Source organism: Phocoena phocoena, chromosome 6, assembly GCF_963924675.1.
Source record: "Phocoena phocoena chromosome 6, mPhoPho1.1, whole genome shotgun sequence".
Taxonomy (NCBI): domain Eukaryota; kingdom Metazoa; phylum Chordata; class Mammalia; order Artiodactyla; family Phocoenidae; genus Phocoena; species Phocoena phocoena.
The window spans coordinates 101,974,758-101,996,322 of record NC_089224.1 but is presented as its reverse complement, the minus strand read 5'-3'; the positions used below and the strand labels follow the sequence as shown (position 1 = coordinate 101,996,322).

Genomic DNA, 21,565 nt, shown 5'->3' with positions numbered 1-21,565 from the left:
CCATTAAAAATTCTGTTTATACCTATACTGACCACATATAGCAAAAGATTTCTAAATGTAGCATAACCTTAAATGTACTCACATAAAGTTGAAATCTTATTTCAATTTCAACCACAATATACATTTTCAGAATTTATAGAACTCTCATTAACATGTTTTCAGAACTTTTAGGACTTTCAATTCATTTATATACAGTCAAAACAAACAAAAGCGGAGTGACAGATCCTGTTTGATTGTTTTGCTTAACAGTATGTCTTTTTTTGTTGTTGTTACTTTTTTTCTTTTTTTAAATATTTATTTATTTATTTATTTTTGGCTGCGTTGGGTCTTCGTTGCTGTGCACGGGCTTTCTCTAGTTGCGGTGAGTGGGGGCTATTCTTTTGTTCTGGTGCGCAGGCTTCTCATTGCGGTGGCTTCTCTTGTTGCAGAGCATGGGCTCTAGGCGTGTGGGCTTCAGTAGCTGTGGCACGCGGGCTCAGTAGTTGTGGCTTAAGGACTCTAGAGTGCAGGCTCAGTAGTTGTGGCGCATGGGCTTAGTTGTTCCACGTCATGTGAAATCTTCCCAGATCAGGGCTCGAACCTGTGTCCCCTGCATTGGCAGGCAGATTCTTAATCACTGTGCCACCAGGGAAGCCCTTAACAGTATGTCTTAAATGTCATCATTCTGAGTGGGTACATTTCTGCATAAATAAATTCTTGTGGCCATTTATCAAAACCAGGTTATTAGATATATTTAGGTTGTTTTCAGATTTTTGCTTATTACACGCAGTATTTTTTATGAACAATCTAGTACATATCCAGTTTTCGTGGTCCAGTTTTTCAACTCTAATCATCTGGGTTGGCATCAGCTGCCTGGAATTCAGCCTCTGTAGCTCCCTCCTCTCTGTCCCTTGTTCTAGACAGCTTGGCCTCCCAAATTCCCATGGGTGGTGTTGCAACTCTGCCAGGGTCTGTATGGGTTTCTCTCCCTGCTCTAAAGCCTGTAAACTGCCTCCAGACAGTAAACCTGGATAATTTTAGGGTTCATCCAATCTGTCTCCCTTTTCTCAGGGATCACTGTCCTGGCTCACTTATGCTCTAATATTTGAAAGCTGTTGTGTCTGGTTTTCTAGTTTTCTTAAGGCAGAGGTGTAACTCCAGTCCCTATCAGTGCATCTTGGACAGAAGCAGACATTCTGTCCATTTTTATTATAGAAAATATAAATAAATTTCTGAGATAAGGCAGAGAATAATATAAACCTCCCTATTTTACAAAATAAAAACAATTATTGCAATTTTTAAAATGCAAATAACTTTATAGACTAATTAGTATCTTGTATAATTTTTCCGAACATGAAACATTTAGCAATTTAAAACACAAATTATTAAACATATTTTTATGCTTTATTCATTTTGTCAGTGTCACTAGTGGAGAAATCCTGAGGCCTTTATTGTTCTATTTTGAAATCACTAAACAAAATGTTTCATTGACCTTTCCGGAAATGTTTAAGCTATTGATTAATGTCCATATTTTAAAATTCAGCTCTAAGTAGAATTCGTGTTGTTTTTCCATAATCAAATATATTTTTCCCCCAGATATAAAGACTCTTTTACCAGTAACCAAACCAGAAATAAGGACTTATTTTCCAGAAAGCTGGTTATGGGAAGTTCATCATGTCCCCAAAAGGTATTATATTTCTTTGACATTTCTCTGAAAAATATGGGAAAATGCAAATATTCTGACCAAAAATCTGGAAACTACCCATTTCCCAATATTTTATTTAAGAGTTAAGATGATACCACCATTGGGTCAAATTTTATTTTACTTCTCTTTTTTTTAGCGTGTGATTTCTTCTAATAATTGGTTCCAGGTCATGATTAACTCTTGGGGAAGAAGGGTACCACTCCATTCAACTTCATTCCATTTCAGGTAGTCTTTACCGAGCACAACTGTGTGCTTTACACTGTATTACGCAGCTGTTTTCATCCTGAAATATCTGTAACTACAAAACATTGATTAATAGGGAGAAAGGTTCTTTTCTTGTTAAAGTCCTTTATTCAACACATGTTTATAGAATGCCTACTCTGTGCCAGGCACTGAAAACAGTGCCCCTTCCCTGAGTGTCATCCTTCCTCAGGTCGTCCGGCGGGGGGAGGGGGGGTTGGGGGGGGCGGCTCAAAGCACAGACTTTCCAAGGAGCCATCAAGGCAGTGAGTTCCCGGCCTGACATCTGACTTCTAATGGGTCTCCTGGACTCTACCCTTGTCCTGCCTGATTCCTCCTCCACAGTGTTGTCCACTTCATCTGACATTGCCCCTTGGCTAGCATTTCCCCTCGCAGACCTTTCCACCGCTGTCCCCCACCCAGTGATTGGATGTTAACTCTCAATTAACTCTGTTGCACATATCACACAATATAATAATGTCCTATTTACCTGACTGTCTTCCACATTAAAATGTAAATACTTCCAGGGCAAGGACTAAACTCAGGTTAGTTTTATATTCAGGACCTGGCATAGGGTCCGGCTTCTAGAGGCACTAAAATGAATCTGTTGAATCAATGCATGCTGCCTCTGAACTTTTAAAAAGTTTTATTGGTACAGTTATTACAGTGAATCGCAATTTATACACTGAACTATTTCTTCCACTAGACCGTGAACTGCTTGAGAGCAGGACTGTATCTATGAGTGCTATGTACTCAGTATTTAGTGCTATGCTTGATACAAAGATGGTGCACAATAGCTGTTTGTTGAATGAGTATAAGCTTGATCTTAATCAGAAATTTTTAGTTATATCAACTTCGTTATGAGCAGTGTTAAGATGCATTAGTATTTTGCTTCCCTATTTTAGAACATACTACACAATAAACATAATTTTTTTCTTTGAATTGTATACTTTGAATTTGCAATGTTTCAAAGACATCCTTCTGAATTTGAATTCTCATAATACAAGTGAAATATCTAAAAACATGGAATGAGTATAAGAGTTACTGAATAAACTTCTTGCTTGATTTTTCTTTAATACCTGATGTGATTTTGTTCTGTTGTGATTTTTTTTCTTTATTCTAAAGTAGTATGAAGCAAGAATTCTGTTAATGCAAGCTGTCAATTTGGGTTAATCAATGTTCCTCTGTATTTGAATATATCAACATTTTAACTTTCAGAAACCAGTTGCAGTTTGTGCTACCTGATTCTCTAACTACCTGGGAAATTCAAGGTGTTGGCATTTCAAATAGTGGTAAGCAAATTGAAGTTATATACTCACGTAAGGAATGATTTGATTTGGCAAAATGCAGTTTTTTGTTATTGTCTTTTTAGTTTACACAGGACTTAAGTGGTGTCATTTATTAAAACCTATTTTTAATGTATTACAAAGAGACTTAGATGTGCCCACATCATGGACTGTATCAGTTTCTTCTTTTGTTCTTCTATTAGCCATCATTTTATAAATACTGATGTGAAGCCCCCATTTCCCTTTGTATTTTCTCAGTGAGTAGAAGATTCAGTAGAGTTAGAGAAAAATATATAATTTCTCTCCTGGACTAGTGCCCTTTTGTGGTGATTTAGTGCAGATACTTTATAAATAATTTCAGGCTTGGCTTGTTTGCTCACTATATTTTGTTCTTATAAATCTTGGTTTCCACAATCAAAATTTTATGCCCATTAAACGGAACCAATAATGAATATCTAAAAAAGAGATTTGGTGCTTTAGTTAATAAACATTCTCATGCCTTAAATAGAATTAAATATTTGTTGGACAAATGAAGTTTTCTGTTAATACCAATAATTATTGAATGAAGAACAATGATAAAAGAATAGATCTTAAAAGTTCTTACCACAAGAAAAGAAATTTGTAATATGTGTGGTGGTGGATGTTAACTAGACTTATGTATACAAATATCGAATCATGTTGTACACCTGAAGCTAATATAATATTATACTTCAATTATAGCTCAATTTAAAAAAATCAGTGAGTAGAAAATTCAAGGACATGGGGTGTTAGGGCAGAGAAAAACATCTAACTTTTGTTTTTTCCTTGAAGCAAAGCAAATCTGAGACATTTTAGTACTAATAAGGCATTATGGGAATTCCCTAATATGCTTCAACTTTGCTCTCACTTTGGGCTGAAGGTATATGTGTTGCCGATACTCTCAAGGCAAAGGTGTTCAAAAACGTCTTCCTGGAAATGAATATACCATATTCTGTTGTACGAGGGGAACAGATCCAATTGAGTGGAACTGTTTATAACTATAGAACGTCTGGAATTCTGGTAAGTATTTATGGTATGTTCAAATAAATGGAAAAAATGAAGAAGTCCCTGATTTTCTGAGAATTCTATTAATGGAATTATCACGTACACAGGCACACAAACTCAACTCAGTGAAGGAAAGAAGAAAAGAAGAAGAGTTAAGATAACTATTCATACAACTCCAATTCAATGAAGAATACAAGTCCTTGAGATAATCAATGTGCTGTGGAGGCTCAGAGAAAGATGAGATTACATTTGGTTCATTCATCACCCTGATCTCCTTACCTCTAACAACCCGTTCCTTTCCTCCATTTTAGCCATTCACACTCTTCACTTTGCAGATCTTGTCTTCCCCCCGGAAAATATGATTTCAAACATCTCACCAACTGACCACCTCCTACCTATCCTTCTGACTCATTAACCTTGTTACTTTGTAGCTACAGTTCTACAGCATCATTGAAACCTCCAGCTCTTTGACTCCATTACTTTTTATTCTTCGTTAGCCTTCTTATGCTAAAGTCTTTACTTCACTCCATGTTCAGGTTAGAATTCAGAAGCCATCATTATAGCCTCACTGATTAAAAACATGTCAACTCCCTTGATCCCCTTTTGCTCTGGGGTACACTCTGTGAAAAACTCCAGCCATGGCCAGACCCACCATTTGTCTTCTTTTTGCCAACACATTTCTAAACAGAGTTATACATTAGGCTGTCTGATTTCACTTGAAAATCACAATCACAAAATTTTATATAGGAACTCAATGCAGTCTGAAAATCTGACTCTTTTTTTTAAAGCTCTAATTTTATTCTTAGACATGAGTATTTCAGTGGTCTCCAAAAATTTCACTTACAACTCCCTAAATCTTTTTGGAAAAACTAAGTACCCCATTGGCACATTTTTAAATTGGCATCTAAAATTTTTCATCATAAATTCAAAAAAATATGCAAATTTATAACTCTGGGAATACTTGAGTATTGATATTTTAAAAATAAAATTGTTATATCAAACTTTTAAAGGTATATAGCAGAATCTAAATACCATAGCAATCCATTAAAAAATACCCAAATAAACTCTTGTGAACAACAGATTATATACCATTCCTTTTATCTGTGAACTCATATTTCCATTCCACTCTCCTAGTGTTATATATTTTACACTTGAATGTTTTCTATCGATTACTCTCTCATACTTTGATGCAACAAAAATACGTACATACACTGAAGTTGAATTATTTTTAAGTTTTATGATTATAAGTCATATAATAATTGCTTGCTGATCTAGTTAAAGATGTATTCAGGTTTTGATAGGTATTATCCTGAATTTATAAATTACTGTAAGGGAAACTGACTTGTAGAATATTGAATTTTTTACATCTCTTCATTCTTTTGCTTTATGTACTAGGTCAGGGGTCAGCAATCTATGGCCATGGGCCAAAACCGGCCTGCTCCCTCTTCTTTTATGGCCTATAAGATAAGAATGTTTTTCACATTTCTAAAAGGTTGAGGAGGAGAAGTAGAAGAAGACTATTTCATGGCACTTATATGAAATTCAAATTTCACTGTCCATAAATAAAGTTTAAAGCCACACCCACTGTGTAGGTATTGTCCATGGCAGAGTTGAGTAGTTGTGACATAGACCGTATGTAGTGCTTTCATTGCATTGCACTACTGCTCAGAGCACCACAAAGTGCAATGACATAATTATAATTAGACAGTATTTTAAGTGTCACACATCTCATGGTACTGCCATATTTTATTTAATTTTTAAACTATCAGTGCAGTATTCATCATATCAAAACAAGAAACAAGAACATCTGAGATATCTCAGGGTAATTACCGATTAATTACCTTTCCTCTTGAGTACAGATCACACTTTCCTATTTCTTTACATCTAGTAACTTTGCATTGACCCTTGGACTTTCTTAATGAAATGTTATAGAGACTCTGGATTCTATTACTATCCTCTGAAGAGCTTTCATCTTCGTTTGTGTGTTTTAGCAGGCAGTTGGCTGAATCAATCTCAAACTCTGAAATCTCATTTCAGTTCCTTTAGCCTTAGCTGGGATGCTTAGAGTCTGTGCTGTGCGTAGGTCAAGGGTTGACCGGGTTTGAGGAAAGTTTATACGGTGAACCTGGAGGTCCTTCACTTTTCCACTGTGGTGGCTGCGCCATACTCTGTCCCCTGGTTCTTTAAGCCAATAAGATGGCAGGTTCTACTGGAGGTTTAGCTACTCCTTAAGGGACTAACGGTGACTGCCCTCAGGTTAAAACTGTAAAAAAATAGGACCCTCACACAGTGTCCCTCCTTTCTTCTGAGTGTCACCTTCTCTTCCAATCTCTAGTGCCTTCAGGTAGTTTTTGTTTTTTTTAAATACGTATTTTGTCTAGAGCTTATAGTTATTATTTGCAGAAGAGTTATCCAAGTAGGAGCTACTTGGCTATTTCTGAAAGCAGAGCCACTGCCAGAATTTTTGGGTTTTGGGTTTTTTTTTTTTTTTTTTTGATATTTGATATCAGTTTCAAAAGTTGCTATCTCAATTTACTAAGAGTTTTTATAATGAATTCATGTTGAATTTGATCAAATCAGTCTTCTGTGTCTAGCCTTACCTACCCTACCCCAGCTCTCCAGGGGGAATCATTGGCCTCCGGTGACCCAAAAGTCTTCTTTAACTCCTGCCTCACCCACCCTAGTTGTTGTGTTTCCCAAGAAGATAGTTAAGAGGGAAAAGGAGCTTACCGTTTTTGAGAAATTCCTCAAAATTAGTTGTTTACCTGCTTGATTTATTCTGGATCTTACAGATTTATTATTTGGGGTATAGTTCTGTCAGTTCACTAGATTTTGGAGAGGAGATGAAAAATATTCACTGTTTGAGCCAGAAGTCAGTAGGTATTATTATTATCCCCATTACAAAGATGAAGAAGTGGAGGGTCATGCAATGTGCTCTTGCCACACAGCAAGTGGCAGAGCCAAGATTTGAACCTAGGTCTTTCCGGAGCCAGAGTCTGGCTGTATAATGGGGTACAGGTGGGAAGTTAATAAGAGGCAAGATTGGAAAAGTTGGTCGGGGGCATATTAGGCAGGACCTTAAATGCCAAGAGATGGAGTTTCCAGTCTTTCATAAAACCATTTATTGAAAACCAAAGGCTGAGCTATAAGATACAAAGTTGAATAAGACACACAGAGTGCCTGAGACTGGGCTCCCACTGCCTACAATATAAACATGTAGAGAGACAGTGTAACAAATGCTATCATGACAACATGAACAAAGAACTTCAGTAGTGTTGTACCCGATTTAGTAGGTAACGGTCTAAGGAAGGTTAGATGTTTCTGAGCCAGTGTTGAGCTTTCTAGACATCCTGTCACATTGCTAAGCTCTATGGCAACTGGTTTGTGTGTTTTAGAAAATCTGAAATGAGCTTTCTCTACAGCCTTGGAATCTAAGGGATTATTTAACGAGTACCAGGGGAGAGTTTTTGTCCAGATGAATGTAATCAGGGCGTGCTTTCCTTATCATAAAATGTTTTGAAATAATTGTTCACTGGTGATATTTCAGTTCTGTGTTAAAATGTCTCCCGTGGAGGGAATCTGTTCATCGGGAAGCCCAGACATTGACCCTCAGGGGAAAAGTTCCTCCAAATGTCTGCCCCAGAGAATAGAGGGCTCCTCCAGCCACTTGGTGACCTTCAGCGTGCTTCCTCTGGAAATCGGCCTCCACAACATCAGCTTCTCACTGGAGACTTCTGTTGGAAATGAAATCTTAATAAAAACATTACGAGTGGTGGTAAGAAAATATGCTTTAAAAAAATTCTTTCAAAAACACTTTTTTCTTTCTGAAAATAAAAGTTATCAGCAACTCATGCTTAAGTGATTCAGAAAGAGACACACAAAGAGAAAATTATAACACAAACATAACAAAATGTTAACATTTGGGGGAATCTGGGTGGAGGTTATCTCAGATATTTTTGGACTATTCTTATAACTTTTCTTTAAGTCTGAAATTATGTTTTTAAAGTTTAAATAAAACAATGATGCTTGCTCATTGTAGAAAGCATGGAATACTGAAAAACCACAGAGAAGAAAATTAAGACCACCAAAAACCCCTACAACCAGAGATACCCGATTTTAACATTTTGGTATATAGTTTTCTGGAGTATTTTTTTCCCCCAACACATTCAGAAAATGTTTTGAAATCTGTGCCCGATATTATGCTAAGTACTGGAGCTACAGCAATAAATAAGGTAGGATCTATGCATTTATAGTTTAGAATTTATAGTCTAGAAAATTTTCCATTTTGTAAATGAGTAAACAGGCCAAAAAAGGAAGAAAACTATCATTTCTTAAGTACTGTTTACCCACACAGTCTGTTGAGAGTTTTCATGTTATCTTTTTAAGATTAAGATTCTTGGCAAGAATGTTAATGACAGAACTGGGTCTTCCGAGGCCTTCATTCTCTGAGTTCTGTTTTCAGCCATGAAATTCACTTTGGTAAACATGTATTGACTTATTTTGTGTAAGGCACATTCTATTTTCTATACATCTTTGCATGGTGGTTCCATGCACAGATTCTGGAGCCACACTGCCTGCGTTTGAATCCTGGCTCCACTAGCAGTGTGGCATCAGATAAGTTTCTTGATCTCTCTGGGTGTCAGTTTCCTCGTATGTCACATGGGAGCACTACTCCATAGAGTATTATGAGGTTAAATGAGCTAATACATACAAAGCTCCATACATACAAAGCTAATACATACAAAGCACTTAGATCAATTACCTGGCTTATACATACTCCATATGTATATGGCTCCATATACTCCATATGTATATGTATATGGCTCCATACATACAAAGCTAATACATACAAAGCTCCATAGAGTATTATGAGGTTAAATGAGCTAATACATACAAAGCACTTAGATCAATTACCTGGCTTATAATAATTTCTGTTTAAGTGTTTGCTCTGATCATCATGCAAATAGCCAGAAAATCTTATTCCTGGAGGCAGGCATATAAGTATTTAAACATACTTTGCCTTCTCCAAAAAAAAAAAAAAAAAAAGAATTTTTTAATTGGAAAAGTAGTTAAGTTGATTCAAGCATTCAGGTCAAGGTCATATAAATTTAATTATGTTCTTAACTGAATGATTTTTGCCTTTATTTTAGCCGGAAGGTGTCAAAAGGGAAAGTTATGCTGGCACTACTCTGGACCCAAAGGGTATCTACGGTAGGCAAAATGAGTTTGTATTTTATATGTTGTCTTTTGCCCTAGAGAGATGTGTAACCTGAAACACTATTTTTAAAAATGTTAATTGTATAGAATCAGAAATATCCACTTCTTAGTTCACTGCCATTTTTGATAGCATGTGTTATATTATAATCTGGATGGGTTTAGAACAAAGAAAAATAATCCCATTAGGTTTTTGTTTGTTTGTTTTGCTGCATGGCGTGGCTTTCGGGATCTTATTTCCCCACCAGGGATCAAACCCAGGCAGTGGAAGTACCAAGCCCTAACCACTGGACCGCCAGGGAATTCCCAAAGTACCCCATTAGTTTTAAATACAAAGCATTGAAATAGTAATCATTGCATGACTTCCCTTATAAATTAGTCATTTTACCATTCTATCCATCACAATAATAAGTTATAATATTTTCTTATAGAACCATCAGTCCAAAGAACACCTAAGAAAAAGTCATTTACATTCTTATCTAACATGCATTATTTGAAAACACAATCATGCTGATAAATTACTTAACAAAGCCATTCCTCATTGTTCCTGCTTCCTTGCTTTTCCTCCAGCTGAGATATTCTGAATCTTCCTTTTTTTGGAATCTTCTTAAAGTTAGAATTGTGCAAACAATTGAGCACTTCATCAAGGCCTAAATACCTATGTATTTATGAAATTTAGAATGTTTTCAGTTAACAATTCTTTTCACCAAAAAAAGACAGACTACTGTAGTTCTTATTAAATGATTGAAATTTACCTTATTGTTGCATTGTATCATTCTTCTTTTCTTTCAGTGATACAGCAATAGAAAGAAAAAGAGTTTCCTTACAAATCAAGACCACTATACTCAGAGTGCTATTTCCTCTAGGAAAGCAAAGAATTAATATTTACATTTCTAATCAGCTGAGTCCCATAAACTGAATAAGGATGACTTCATGCAAACTTTTTTCTCTAATCTTATCTTCACACAGACCTCCTCCCAGCCTGTGAAGGATATATGGGGAGATATATGACAAATTCTGAGGTTTTGGCCTCATGCAGTCACATCACACCTCAGAGCCACTGCTTCCTTTGTCTTCTCTTTCTCTTCCCCCTTATGCCTGCTATACTAACATTATTGCAAACAGCTTTCCAAAACAGCCCTGTCTTACCCATCCCAGGTGTGAACATCAGGCCCACAAGATGGCAATGATCTTTTATCGGGGAACAGATCTCTCCATCAAAAATCTTGGTTTAAAAAAAAAGAATCTATGCCTCTTTCCAATCTTGTCACATGACTTTTTTCCCTTATCATTTTAGAAAACTTAGATTCAGGGAGCTTTGTTACTTTCCAGAGTGCCCAATAGGGTAAAGATGACAACCAATTCTGTCCAGTTTATTTCAGAGATTTTTTGTTGTTGTTGTTGTTGTTGTTGTTGTTTTACGCGGGCCTCTCACTGTTGTGGCCTCTCCCGTTGTGGAGCACAGGCTCCGGATGCGCAGGCCCAGCGGCCATGGCTCACGGGCCCAGCCGCTCCGCGGCATGTGGGATCCTCCCGGACCGGGGCACGAACCCGTGTCCCCTGCATCGGCAGGCGGACTCTCAACCACTGCGCCACCAGGGAAGCCCCAGAGATTTTATTAAATACTTCCAATCTGTGTATGTTGGAATTGCTATACTGTTATGATACTTTCCAGAGTTTTTTTTAAAAGCCTAAAAAAACATATTTGGAAAAGTAAACAGACAATAATGTTAGAGGAAATCTGAGAAAAATATCAGTGAGGGAGAATGAGGTATCAGAACAAATTGTAAAGTAATAGTAATTAAAATTATGTGACATCAGTTTAAAAAGAGACTAAACACAGAAACTCAATACACGAGACTAGCCCTAGCCTTTGGTTCCTGCTTTCTCTGCCTGACAAGCTCTCTCCCCCACCTCAGTTCTGAGCACATCATCATCATTGGTTTGGGCAGGCCCCTCTCAGGTTTTATTTTCTCTCCTCATGCCTGACCTCCACTCCCATTTCCCTTCCTTCAAATGCCCCCAATCTAATATGCTTGAAATATGTCTTAGAGTATGGAGGAAAGGTTGTTTTGTGTGTGTATGTTTTTTTAACATATAAAAGGTATTGTGCTCTAAGTCCTGTTCTTAAGTTTTTAAAGACAATACTCTGTTTTAAACAAATATTTCTATTGCTATACATGCATTTAATTCACTGCTTCTACACAGTATTTTAGAGTATATTCTGTTACCAAACTCAGGTTCGGCTGCTTGCCACTCAAAAGGCAATAATTTGAGAGGCAAATGTCAATAGAAAGGAAAGATGCTTTAATCAGAGAAGCCGGCAATCTGGGGAGAAGGTAGGCTCGCATCCCAAGACCAACTCCAAAGTTTCTGCTCAGCCATTACAGTTTTTAAAGGAGAAGGGGGAAGAATTTCAGTGAATCATCTAGGCAGGAGGTTGAATTCTGCATCATTCTCCATTGTGTGCAGACTGGCTGACTCTTCAGATGTTATCTTGCCCACGTGATTTGCCTGCAGGATTTCTGAAGGGGCTGTTGGGGGTAGAGAGCTAGTCATTCATTTTTTTTTTTTAATTTATTTTCAGCTGCGTTGGTTCTTCGTTGCTGTGCGGTGGGCTTTCTCTAGTTGCGGTGAGCAGGGGCTACTCTTGGTTGTGGTGCGCAGGCTTCTCATTGCAGTGGCTTCTCTTGTGGAGCACGGGCTCAAAGTGCGCAGGCTTCAGTAGGTGTGGCACGCAGGTTCAGTAGTTGTGGCACATGGGCTTAGCTGCTCCGTGGCATGTGGGTCTTCCCGGACCAGGGATCGAATCTGTGTCCCCTGCATTGGCAGGCAGATTCTTAACCACTGCGCCACCAGGCAAGCCCTTTTTTTAAAAAAAAATTTTTTATTTTATATTGGAGTATAGTTGATTAACAATATTGTGTTAGTTTCAGGTGTTCAGCAAAGCGATTCATTTATATGTATACATGCATCTATTCTTTTTCAAATTCTTTTCCCATTTAGGTTATTACAGAATATTGAGCAGAGTTCCCTGTAGAGCCAGTCATTCTTTAACTGCTTAATTCTTCATTTTTGCTTCTTTTTATTTAGGTAAAGGATCAACAGGTTCTTTGATTCTTTGCATGGTGTGCATTCAGGAGAGTATGTTAGGAGTTAGGTCAAACTGCCTAGTGATCTCATTCCTATAATTAGGCTCTTTTAAGGTTAGAGGGGGACAGAAATGGGCAAACAGGAAAGGGGCAAAAGAGCTGCTTTCATTTCCCCACTGTCAAACATCATTCCATTTCTATGGGATCAGGGGTGAAGCTCCATCTTCTGTAATTTCCTTCATGCTGACATAGGGCACCATATTCTCAGAGTGGAAAATGTCAACATGGGTCTGTAGCATCTTTGCTGACAATTTTAGTTGCCTGCTTACATATATGGGCAGAGTAAGATACAATTATTTTGATGCCCACAAAGATATAGTTTATTATGAGCAATAATGTTAATCCCATTCTCTTGAGGCCAGTTCTTGGAATTGTGATAGACATAGATTCAGTACTGCTCAAGATGGAGCAGCTAATATCATGGCTATAGTCTGGTCCTCATGCAGTTAGCTTTTTTCCTTTGGTGGCAGTTACAGTATCTGTAAAACAACTCAGGAATGTGCATCAGACACTCAGTCTGTGACTATTGTCCTAATCATTAACTGCTCATTTTTGTACGTGAGGGCCCTGCAGGGTTCTGCTCAGTTCCAATTCCACCACAATTTTACTTACCCATCCCCTAGTGACAGGTTCCCCACTACCATCAACAATGCTGCAATGAACATCCTTATTCATCTCCCTTTATGAATCTGTGTGAGAATTTATCTGGACTATGTTTTTTGGAGTTGAACTGCTGGGTCAAAGGGCATACATATACTGAATATCATTTACTTCTGTCACATTGCTCTTCAGAATGGCTGTACTATTTATACCTCCACCAGCACTGCATAAGGATTCTCCTTATTCCACATCCTCACCAACACTTGGTGTTACTCACCTCTCTAAAATGTGCCATTTTTAGGGGTATAAAGTGACATCTCATTATTGTTTTAATTTGGATTCTTCTGATTACAGTGATTTCTAAACACTTCTTCATATACTTGCTGGCCATTTGGACTTCCATTCTGTGAATTGACTATTCCTATCTTTTGCACTTTTTTCTATTTTCCACTTGGGTTTTCTTGTCTATTTCTTGTTGATTTTGTCTCTCATATACTTCTTTGAGCAGTCGTAGACCTTAGTGGGTTTTGAACAGTAATCTTTTTTTCTGATATAGTCAAATTCATTATAATTTCATTTTATGGTTATATATCTTAGTTCAAAAAGACATTATTGCATATTTTATCCTGTTGGTTTTAAAGATTTAACTTTTAAATGTTTTAATCTCTCTGGCATCTACCTTTATAAGTGATGCCTTGATGGGTCTTTTTTATGATCTCTGACAAGGAGTAAAATTGACTTCTCTTAGTTTTAGCCTTTTTTTCTGTACATTTTCCATCTAGTAGAAGAGTTGATAATGAGAAATAAAATAGTCAAGGGCAGGTATCAATGGAAAAAAATGGTGGAGGATCAAATTTAGATAATCTCAAACAACTTACTGTCATAAGTACCATATATTGAGCACAAACTGTTTGCCATGCTTTGTCTACATTATTTTTATCTTCACAAAAACCCTTTGAGGAAAATACTATTACCTCTATTTAGCTGATGAGCAAACCAAAGCATAGAAAGATTGTGTCTTGCCCAGTGTCACATCCAGAGTAAGTTCTTTCTGAGCTTAGTACTCTTTCATCCACATTGCAAAGCTCTCAAATGTCTTCACTAAGCTTTAATACTATATCCTCAGCATTTATCAAAAGTTGATGAGGAAAGAAGTGGAGCATTCCTGTCTCTTCTGCAAAGCCACGTGGTTTGGCCATGCAATTGCAAAATGTCACTAGTTTTTTTTTTTAGCATCTACCATGTGCCAGGGACTAAGTGCTTGGGACTACAGCATTCAATAAGAATGGTTCCTGCCCTCAGAGAGCTTTCTTAGCAGGATAATGGGAGGAGGAGTCTCTTTGTGGTGACTACTATGGGTTCTGCAGTAAAGCTTCCTGAGTTCAGATGCAGCTTCATCTGTACTAGCTCTGTGACCTTGAGCAATTTGCTTTCTAAGCCTCAGTTTGCTCATCTATAAAATTAAAATAATAATAGTAGACACAGTGCATAGGGTTGTTGTGAGGATCCAGTGTAACAATGCATTCAAAGACCTTAGCAGTGTGCTTGGTATTCTATCAGTAGAATGATAAATACTATCATTTTCATGAAATAAACCAATGATTACAGTAGAAAATGCTCCGATACAGCAAGCTTAAACTCTGTTATTGTGCAGAAAGAAAAAGTGTCTAAGTTAGATGGAGAGGAGAAGGTAGAAGGGATTTCAGGGCATGCTTCCCAATGCAGCTAATCTTCACATTTCCTTGACTAAGGAATTACTTGTTAGTTATTTTTAGATTTCAGTTCCGGGAATAATTTTCTGTCTTTGGACGAAACAGCATGCTCCCTTTTACTGATGAATAAGATTTATATAACCTATTTATTTCCTATCGTGTAATGACCAGGAAGCTTACAGTCAACTTTAATGCTTTATTTAATGGGATTATATAAGCCTAGGGTTTGATAAAAAATCCTTGATTATTTTAAATTTCCCTTTTAAATTTTAATATTGTTATAAAAGAGTCTATTATTTTTTTTTAAATTCCCTGAAAGTAGGTATACTATAAATAATCTGCAAATAGTCTTCCCTCAAAAACTCTGTGTAAATCTAATAATTTTCTTTTAAATTTCAGGCATCATTAATAGACGAAAGGAGTTCCCATACAGGTTACCATTGGATTTGGTCCCCAAAACAAAAGTCAAAAGGATTGTGAGTGTAAAAGGTAAATTAACAAGTGCCATTTTTATTTCTTATTTCACTTTGTGTTTCAAACAAAAATCAAATATTCTCATGATTATCCTATTTCTCCTCTTCTCTACTCAGTTTCATGTACAATAGGGGACCTCTGGGAGTACCCTATTCCTACTCCCACCTTCAAATCCCTAACCACTCTTCCAACTCTCTTCTTCCAGTGGCCTGATTTGAATGGAGATGCATGCTCCCATGATGGAGGGTGAGGGCTGCCATTGGCCCAAAGACCTCTCTAAAATGAAAGTGCAGCTGCGTCCAGATTTAAAGGACTTTCTATTAGCCTAGTGGCCAGTCCTGTTCCAGAGAAGGCTTTATGACCTGCAAATGGCCCCAAGAAAGCAGCTCTGCTCTTTTAGAGTGCCAGTACATTTGTAGAAGTGGTGTCTTTAGCAGGTTTTATCCCTGGTCTCCAGCCATTAAAAATTCAATGACGCATCTTCAGAATAATAGAATGTCCTGACTACATTTTATCTTAGACAAAACCTTGGAATCACAGAATGTTAGTACTGGAAAAGACCTTTTTAATCACGTCCGACTCTGTAGTTAGATATATAAGAAAGTGTTTTTCCCAGGGTCTCACGATGAGTTATAGGCAGAGCTCTCATAGCACTCACAGAGTGTTCACAGTTCAGACTCTTAGCTTCGCTTCGTGGATGCGATTGATTCATAGAGTTTACAATATCTAAAGCTTTCAGGTTGAATGGCAACTAATTTACCATGTCCTCTACGCTGTAATCTGCCCACTGTATTACATCATCTTATCCCCATATTGCAGTGGTATTTTTAAGCCTGCTTTTGGTGTTTCTTTTAAATACATCTTCTAATCAAATTTTTTTCCTCTCCCCAGTTCTGAGAAGTAATTCAGCTGCCTAGATAAAAAGGAAAGGATAGGGATGGTTGCTCTTATCTCCATTTAAAATGTACTGTTACTCAGAAGTTGACAGAAATTGATTGTACCTACTATGATTTTTGTTTGTGTGCTTGTTTGTTTGTATCAGGACTTCTTATAGGTGAGGTCATGTCTGCAGTTCTGAGTCAGGAAGGCATTGATATCCTCACCCACCTCCCCAAAGGGAATGCAGAGGCAGAACTGATGAGCGTTGTCCCAGTATTCTATGTTTTTCACTACCTGGAAGCAGGAAATAATTGGAACATTTTTTCTGCTAACTCATTAACTCAAAAACAGAACTTGAAGAAAAAATTAAAAGAAGGTAAGAAAAAAACTATTTCACATATTATACATTAATATCTTGTGATTTTTAAACTAATAGTTTGATTAAACTAATATTTAAGTTATGAATTATACAAAAGCTTATTTGTAAAAGCATTTCAGCCAAAAAAAAAAAATCATGAGGTGGACTCTATTACACAAATAAATACTGTTTGCTGGAGCGCTTTGGCTTAACTTACTAAAACGCCTGGATGAGATACAAGACACCTGCATTCCAAACTCTACAGAGTACTTCCTTCCTTCTTGAATGAGCTCAGAATGTTCTACTTGATAATTCCCAATTCAAGCGATTCATATACTTCCTTTGAGAAGTTCAGTGTTGGCCACAGAGCATGTGCTTGCTGCCCAACACCAAAGGAAGTTCAGTGTTCCCAGGGGCTAATAAAGCACTCTCTGAGTAGAAATGGGGGTCACTGAAGCACTGTGTTCTTTCCCTGGTGCCTCTTAGGGATGGTGAGCATCATGTCCTTCAGAAATGCTGACTATTCTTACAGCATGTGGAAGGGTGGGAGTGCTAACACTTGGTAAGTAGACAGTTTTGACTTGCATTTTCATATAGTTGTTAATTAACTAAAGAATAACAACCTTAGTGGAAACTCTGTCCAGTCGCTCAGGCTAAAAAGCCTAGTCATTCTTCACTGCCCTCATTCTCTTACAAGCCACACCTGATCTAGCAAATCCTTTTGGCTGCACCTCCGAAATATATCCTGAACTTGACTGCTTCTCACCAACCCCAGCCCACCACCCTGGTCCAAGCCATTCTCATCTCATACCTGGATTATGACACTAGCCCCCTCTGGTCTTTCAGCTTCAGCCCTTGCCCCTTTTCAGTCTATACTCAACACAGCAGCCAGAGGGACTCTGTTAAAACATGTTAGGACACGTCCCTCAAAACCATTCAGGAGCTTCCCATCTTACCCAGGGTAAAAACCAAACTTCTTACTGTGATCTACAAGACCCTACATGGTCTAGACCTACCTCACCTCTCCAACTACATCCCCTACGACTCTCTTTCACTCCACTCGAGCCCCACTGGCCTTCTTGCTGTTCCTTGAACATGCCAGCCATGCTTCCACCTCAAGGCCTTTGCATCGACTACTCCCTCTTCCCCCTCTTCCTGTATCAGCATGGCTGGCTCAGCTACCTCCTTCAAGTCTTTACCAAAAGTCACCTTCTCAATGAGGCCTCTGTTGATCATTCTATCTAGCGTGCCATTCCCCTCCCAACACTTCATATTCTTCTCCCCAGCTTTCCTTTACTCTTTAGAATTTATCACTAACATTCTTACTTATCACACTTATTGTCTGTCTCACCACTAGAATGTAAGCTCTATGTGGGCAGTTTCAAGTATTGCTAGTGCCTGGTATGTACCTGGCATATAGTAGGTGCTCTGTAAGTACTTAATTGGTGAAGCATAATAACTTCCAAAATTCTGATTATTTGAGGGAAAGTCAGTCTGAATTAACAAATCCATATGGCAACTTATTTTCAAAGAATAATATCATGCTTTGCCAAAATATTTACTAAAGACACTGTGACAGGTACTTTGTAGGTTCTACTATATGAAACACTTTTAAGGGGTTTACAATCTAGAATAATTGTCTTTTAAATTATGCCCTTTAACTGTTGAGAGTCCCCAGGATTTTATCCTTGACCCTCATTTTCTAGACTCTCTCCTTGTACAATCTCATCTTTGCCCATGACTTCCATAATTCCTATGCAGATGATTCTCTAATCACGTCTCAAGGCCTATCTTCTTTCCTTAGCTCCAGATCCACATTTCTGTGGACTTGGGAGCCAAAAGCCCTTTGAACACATTCCATGCCAAATTCATTCTTTTGTTCCTCTGTTCCCCTAATCAGTGCACAGCAATACTTTGTCCTCCGCTGACCAAGTTTGACTCCTCCCTTTCCTTTTGGCTTTATATCCAACCAGTCACCACGTTTCACAGATTGTACCTTAGAAGTGGGTCTGACCCTGTGTGGGTGGCACATTTGAAAGACACACAGGCCCCTGGAGTATGGCAACCAGAGGATAAAACCCAGAATGCAGGGAGCGGAGGTCGATACAGAGTGGAAAACACCACAGCAGGAGCTGGAAACTAAATGCCTGGAGAACAGAAATCCCCATGAGAAGATGCGATAGCCTCTCAGGAAACCCCCAGAGCCTCTCAAGATTCTGGGCAAGACTGAGTGGATGGTGTTCAGCCAGAAACATAGAAACACTTGGACCCAACCACCCCAGGCCCAACTCCATGAGTTCCTTTGGAGATAAACATACATAGAAGAAAATGGCCAACACCTGAATACTTTCCAAAAATTTTTTTTTAGAAATACAGAGAAGATACAAAAAGTACTAAGAATAATATTCATTTAAAAAGGAAAAGGAAAACAAAATTTTAAAGTGAGGGAGAGAGTCAAGTGGTCTGAGTCTCAAGGGCTTCTGGCTCCTTGGGCTGCTGAGTGAAGGAATTGGAGGGGAGGAAAGGCGGCATAAGGGGCACATGGGGTCATGAAGTATTTGGATCCCCTCTGATATTCTTTGAGAGACAGTAGAGACTGAACTTGCTTTTTGACTAAGTAATCATAATAATTAGAGCTTCCTTGGGAGGTGGTGAGTTCTGCATCAATAACATGGCTCAAGGGGAAGAGAGATAAACACTCCCACGGATGTTGGGGAAGAGAATTCAGACCTCAGACAGGGATTTAGATCAGAGAGCTTGTACAAATTTTACAATCTAGAATTTTATGATTTTGCTCCTCCATATCTCATGTTCATGAGTCAGTGCTTTAACACAAAACTATTTGTTTCAACACTATTGTCTTTAACTTTAGAGAAAGAAGAATTTTTTTATCATCAGGCATCAATTTTCAGCTTGTGTACAAGCTAACAATGTTGCAGTCACAGAAGATGTGCTCACATTTGATTGTTTTTGGAGATCTTCCTGAAATCTTTCCTGCCCTTGTGAAATGGTAACAACTTACTTTGGAATTGTGCGTTTTAAAACATTATTTTTCGGCTTCCCTGGTGGCGCAGTGGTTGAGAGTCTGCCTGCCGATGCAGGGGACACGGGTTCGTGCCCCGGTCCGGGAAGATCCCACATGCCGCGGAGCGGCTGGTCCCGTGAGCCATGGCCGCTGAGCCTGTGCGTCCAGAACCTGTGCTCCGCAACGGGAGAGGCCACAGCAGTGAGAGGCCCGCGTACCACAAAAAAAACAAAAACAAAAAAACCCCATTATTTTCTTTTTAAGAATAAACACTGTATGAACTAAAACACACTGAAAGTTGAAAACCAACAGGGATTCAGTGTCTAAATGTTTATTTATTTGATTTTGTCTCAAAGGTTAACAGCTTTTGCTTTAAGAGTACTTGGACAAGTAAGTAAATATGTAAATCAGGAACAAAATTCAATTTGTAATTCTTTATTGTGGCTGGTTGAGAATTGTCAACTAGAAAATGGATCATTCAAGGAAAATTCCGACTATCAACCAATAAAATTACAGGTAAGGAAACCAAATGCACAGATGAGCAATAGTTTTATTTATAAGTTTGAGTTGTATCCTCATCCTTTTTTATAAGAATGAAAAAGAGAGGGGAGAATATATGCAATCCTGCAAGAAACTTCTCTTGTGTACAAAGAATTTGAAAGGTCTTCTCATCCTGCTCTTCAGACAATTCAGCATAGGTCAGATGAGTGAGATCTTGGACATCTGGTGTAACAGGCATTAGTGGGTCACAGGGTACAAGTGCTAGTGATCTCAGAATGGGTAAAATGTGCTAATTTGTCCACGTACACTTGGTATGAATCTGAACTTGAGCTTCAGAGCCTTCTTACAGGTCAAGACTGCTAGATGTTGTTGTGAAACATGGAAGGGATCCTATTTACACTCTGTTAGAAAGAGTGGGGTCAATTTATTAAAAGTACAACAAAGTGTTGTTTGAAATTGGAATCCACTTACATGCTTGAATTGCAAAATCTCTGCAAGATACTGCTACAACATCTTCTACTCCTAGAATGTATTTTTTAGGATCCAACAGCTTTTATTTATTTATTTATTTTGCCTGCCCCAATCCAATCCCTTTCATATCAGGCACAAGCGGCCTCTTGGCTGACAGGGGTCCCATAATTAGGACCGATTAGGACTCACACAAGAAATGGGGGCAACTGACATCATCTAGGTGCTATTTGAAGAGTAAAATACTACAACAATTTTTTTTAAGATCCCACCCATCCATCCATCTATTCGTATCCATTCAACAACCATTCACTAAGCACCTAAAACATGCAAGGGCCTATTTGGGGCACCATGGGGGAGGAAGAGTAGGAAGGATGGACCAGAGTATCCCTGCCACAAAGGAGCTCGCACACTGGTAGGGAAAGTGGGGTATAAATGCTAATAACTCTAACCAAGATTGAAGTGTGTGTGTTCATTTATTTATTCAATAAGTATGTATTGAATGTGTACAAAGTGCTACATGGTAGGGACATAACAGTGAACAAAACAGGTGTGGTCACTGAGGCCATGGCAGTTACAGTCTAGCAGAGAAGTCAGACATTGAGTAAGTGATTTCAAGTGTGGGATTCATGTTAAGAAAAGGGAAATACAGTTTCTTTGAAAGCAGGAAACTCTAACCTAGATTGGGGGAGTTGAGAAAATGGGTTGACCAAGTCCCTGCGAGCTAGGTAGGAGGGAGGCAGGCAGAGTGTTGCAAGTGGAGCAAACATCATGCCTGTTATCTTGAAGTAGAGAGAGGGTGGTTTATTAAAAGAGCTGGAGCCGAGAAGTCCAGAGGGTGAGTGGCACAAAATAAAGCTGGAGAGAAAAGTAGAAGTTACTTACTGGCAGGTCTTGGAAGCATTGCATAGGAACGTCACTGCCCTAAGAGGAGAAAATGTGGGAGAAC

At 38.3% G+C, this 21,565-nt stretch overlaps 1 protein-coding gene across 1 annotated transcript in view; it reads left to right on the top strand.

Moving 5' to 3' along the window:
* Positions 1 to 21,565, top strand: part of C5 (complement C5) — a 78,257-nt gene that overhangs the window by 31,533 nt on the left and 25,159 nt on the right. The window contains exons 18-26 of the mRNA XM_065879316.1: positions 1,576 to 1,666; positions 3,143 to 3,216; positions 4,109 to 4,248; positions 7,781 to 8,008; positions 9,384 to 9,444; positions 15,311 to 15,400; positions 16,428 to 16,640; positions 17,109 to 17,184; positions 20,004 to 20,163. Of these exons, the coding sequence (XP_065735388.1) occupies positions 1,576 to 1,666; positions 3,143 to 3,216; positions 4,109 to 4,248; positions 7,781 to 8,008; positions 9,384 to 9,444; positions 15,311 to 15,400; positions 16,428 to 16,640; positions 17,109 to 17,184; positions 20,004 to 20,163 (1,133 nt within the window). The remainder of the gene's footprint in view (positions 1 to 1,575; positions 1,667 to 3,142; positions 3,217 to 4,108; positions 4,249 to 7,780; positions 8,009 to 9,383; positions 9,445 to 15,310; positions 15,401 to 16,427; positions 16,641 to 17,108; positions 17,185 to 20,003; positions 20,164 to 21,565) is intronic.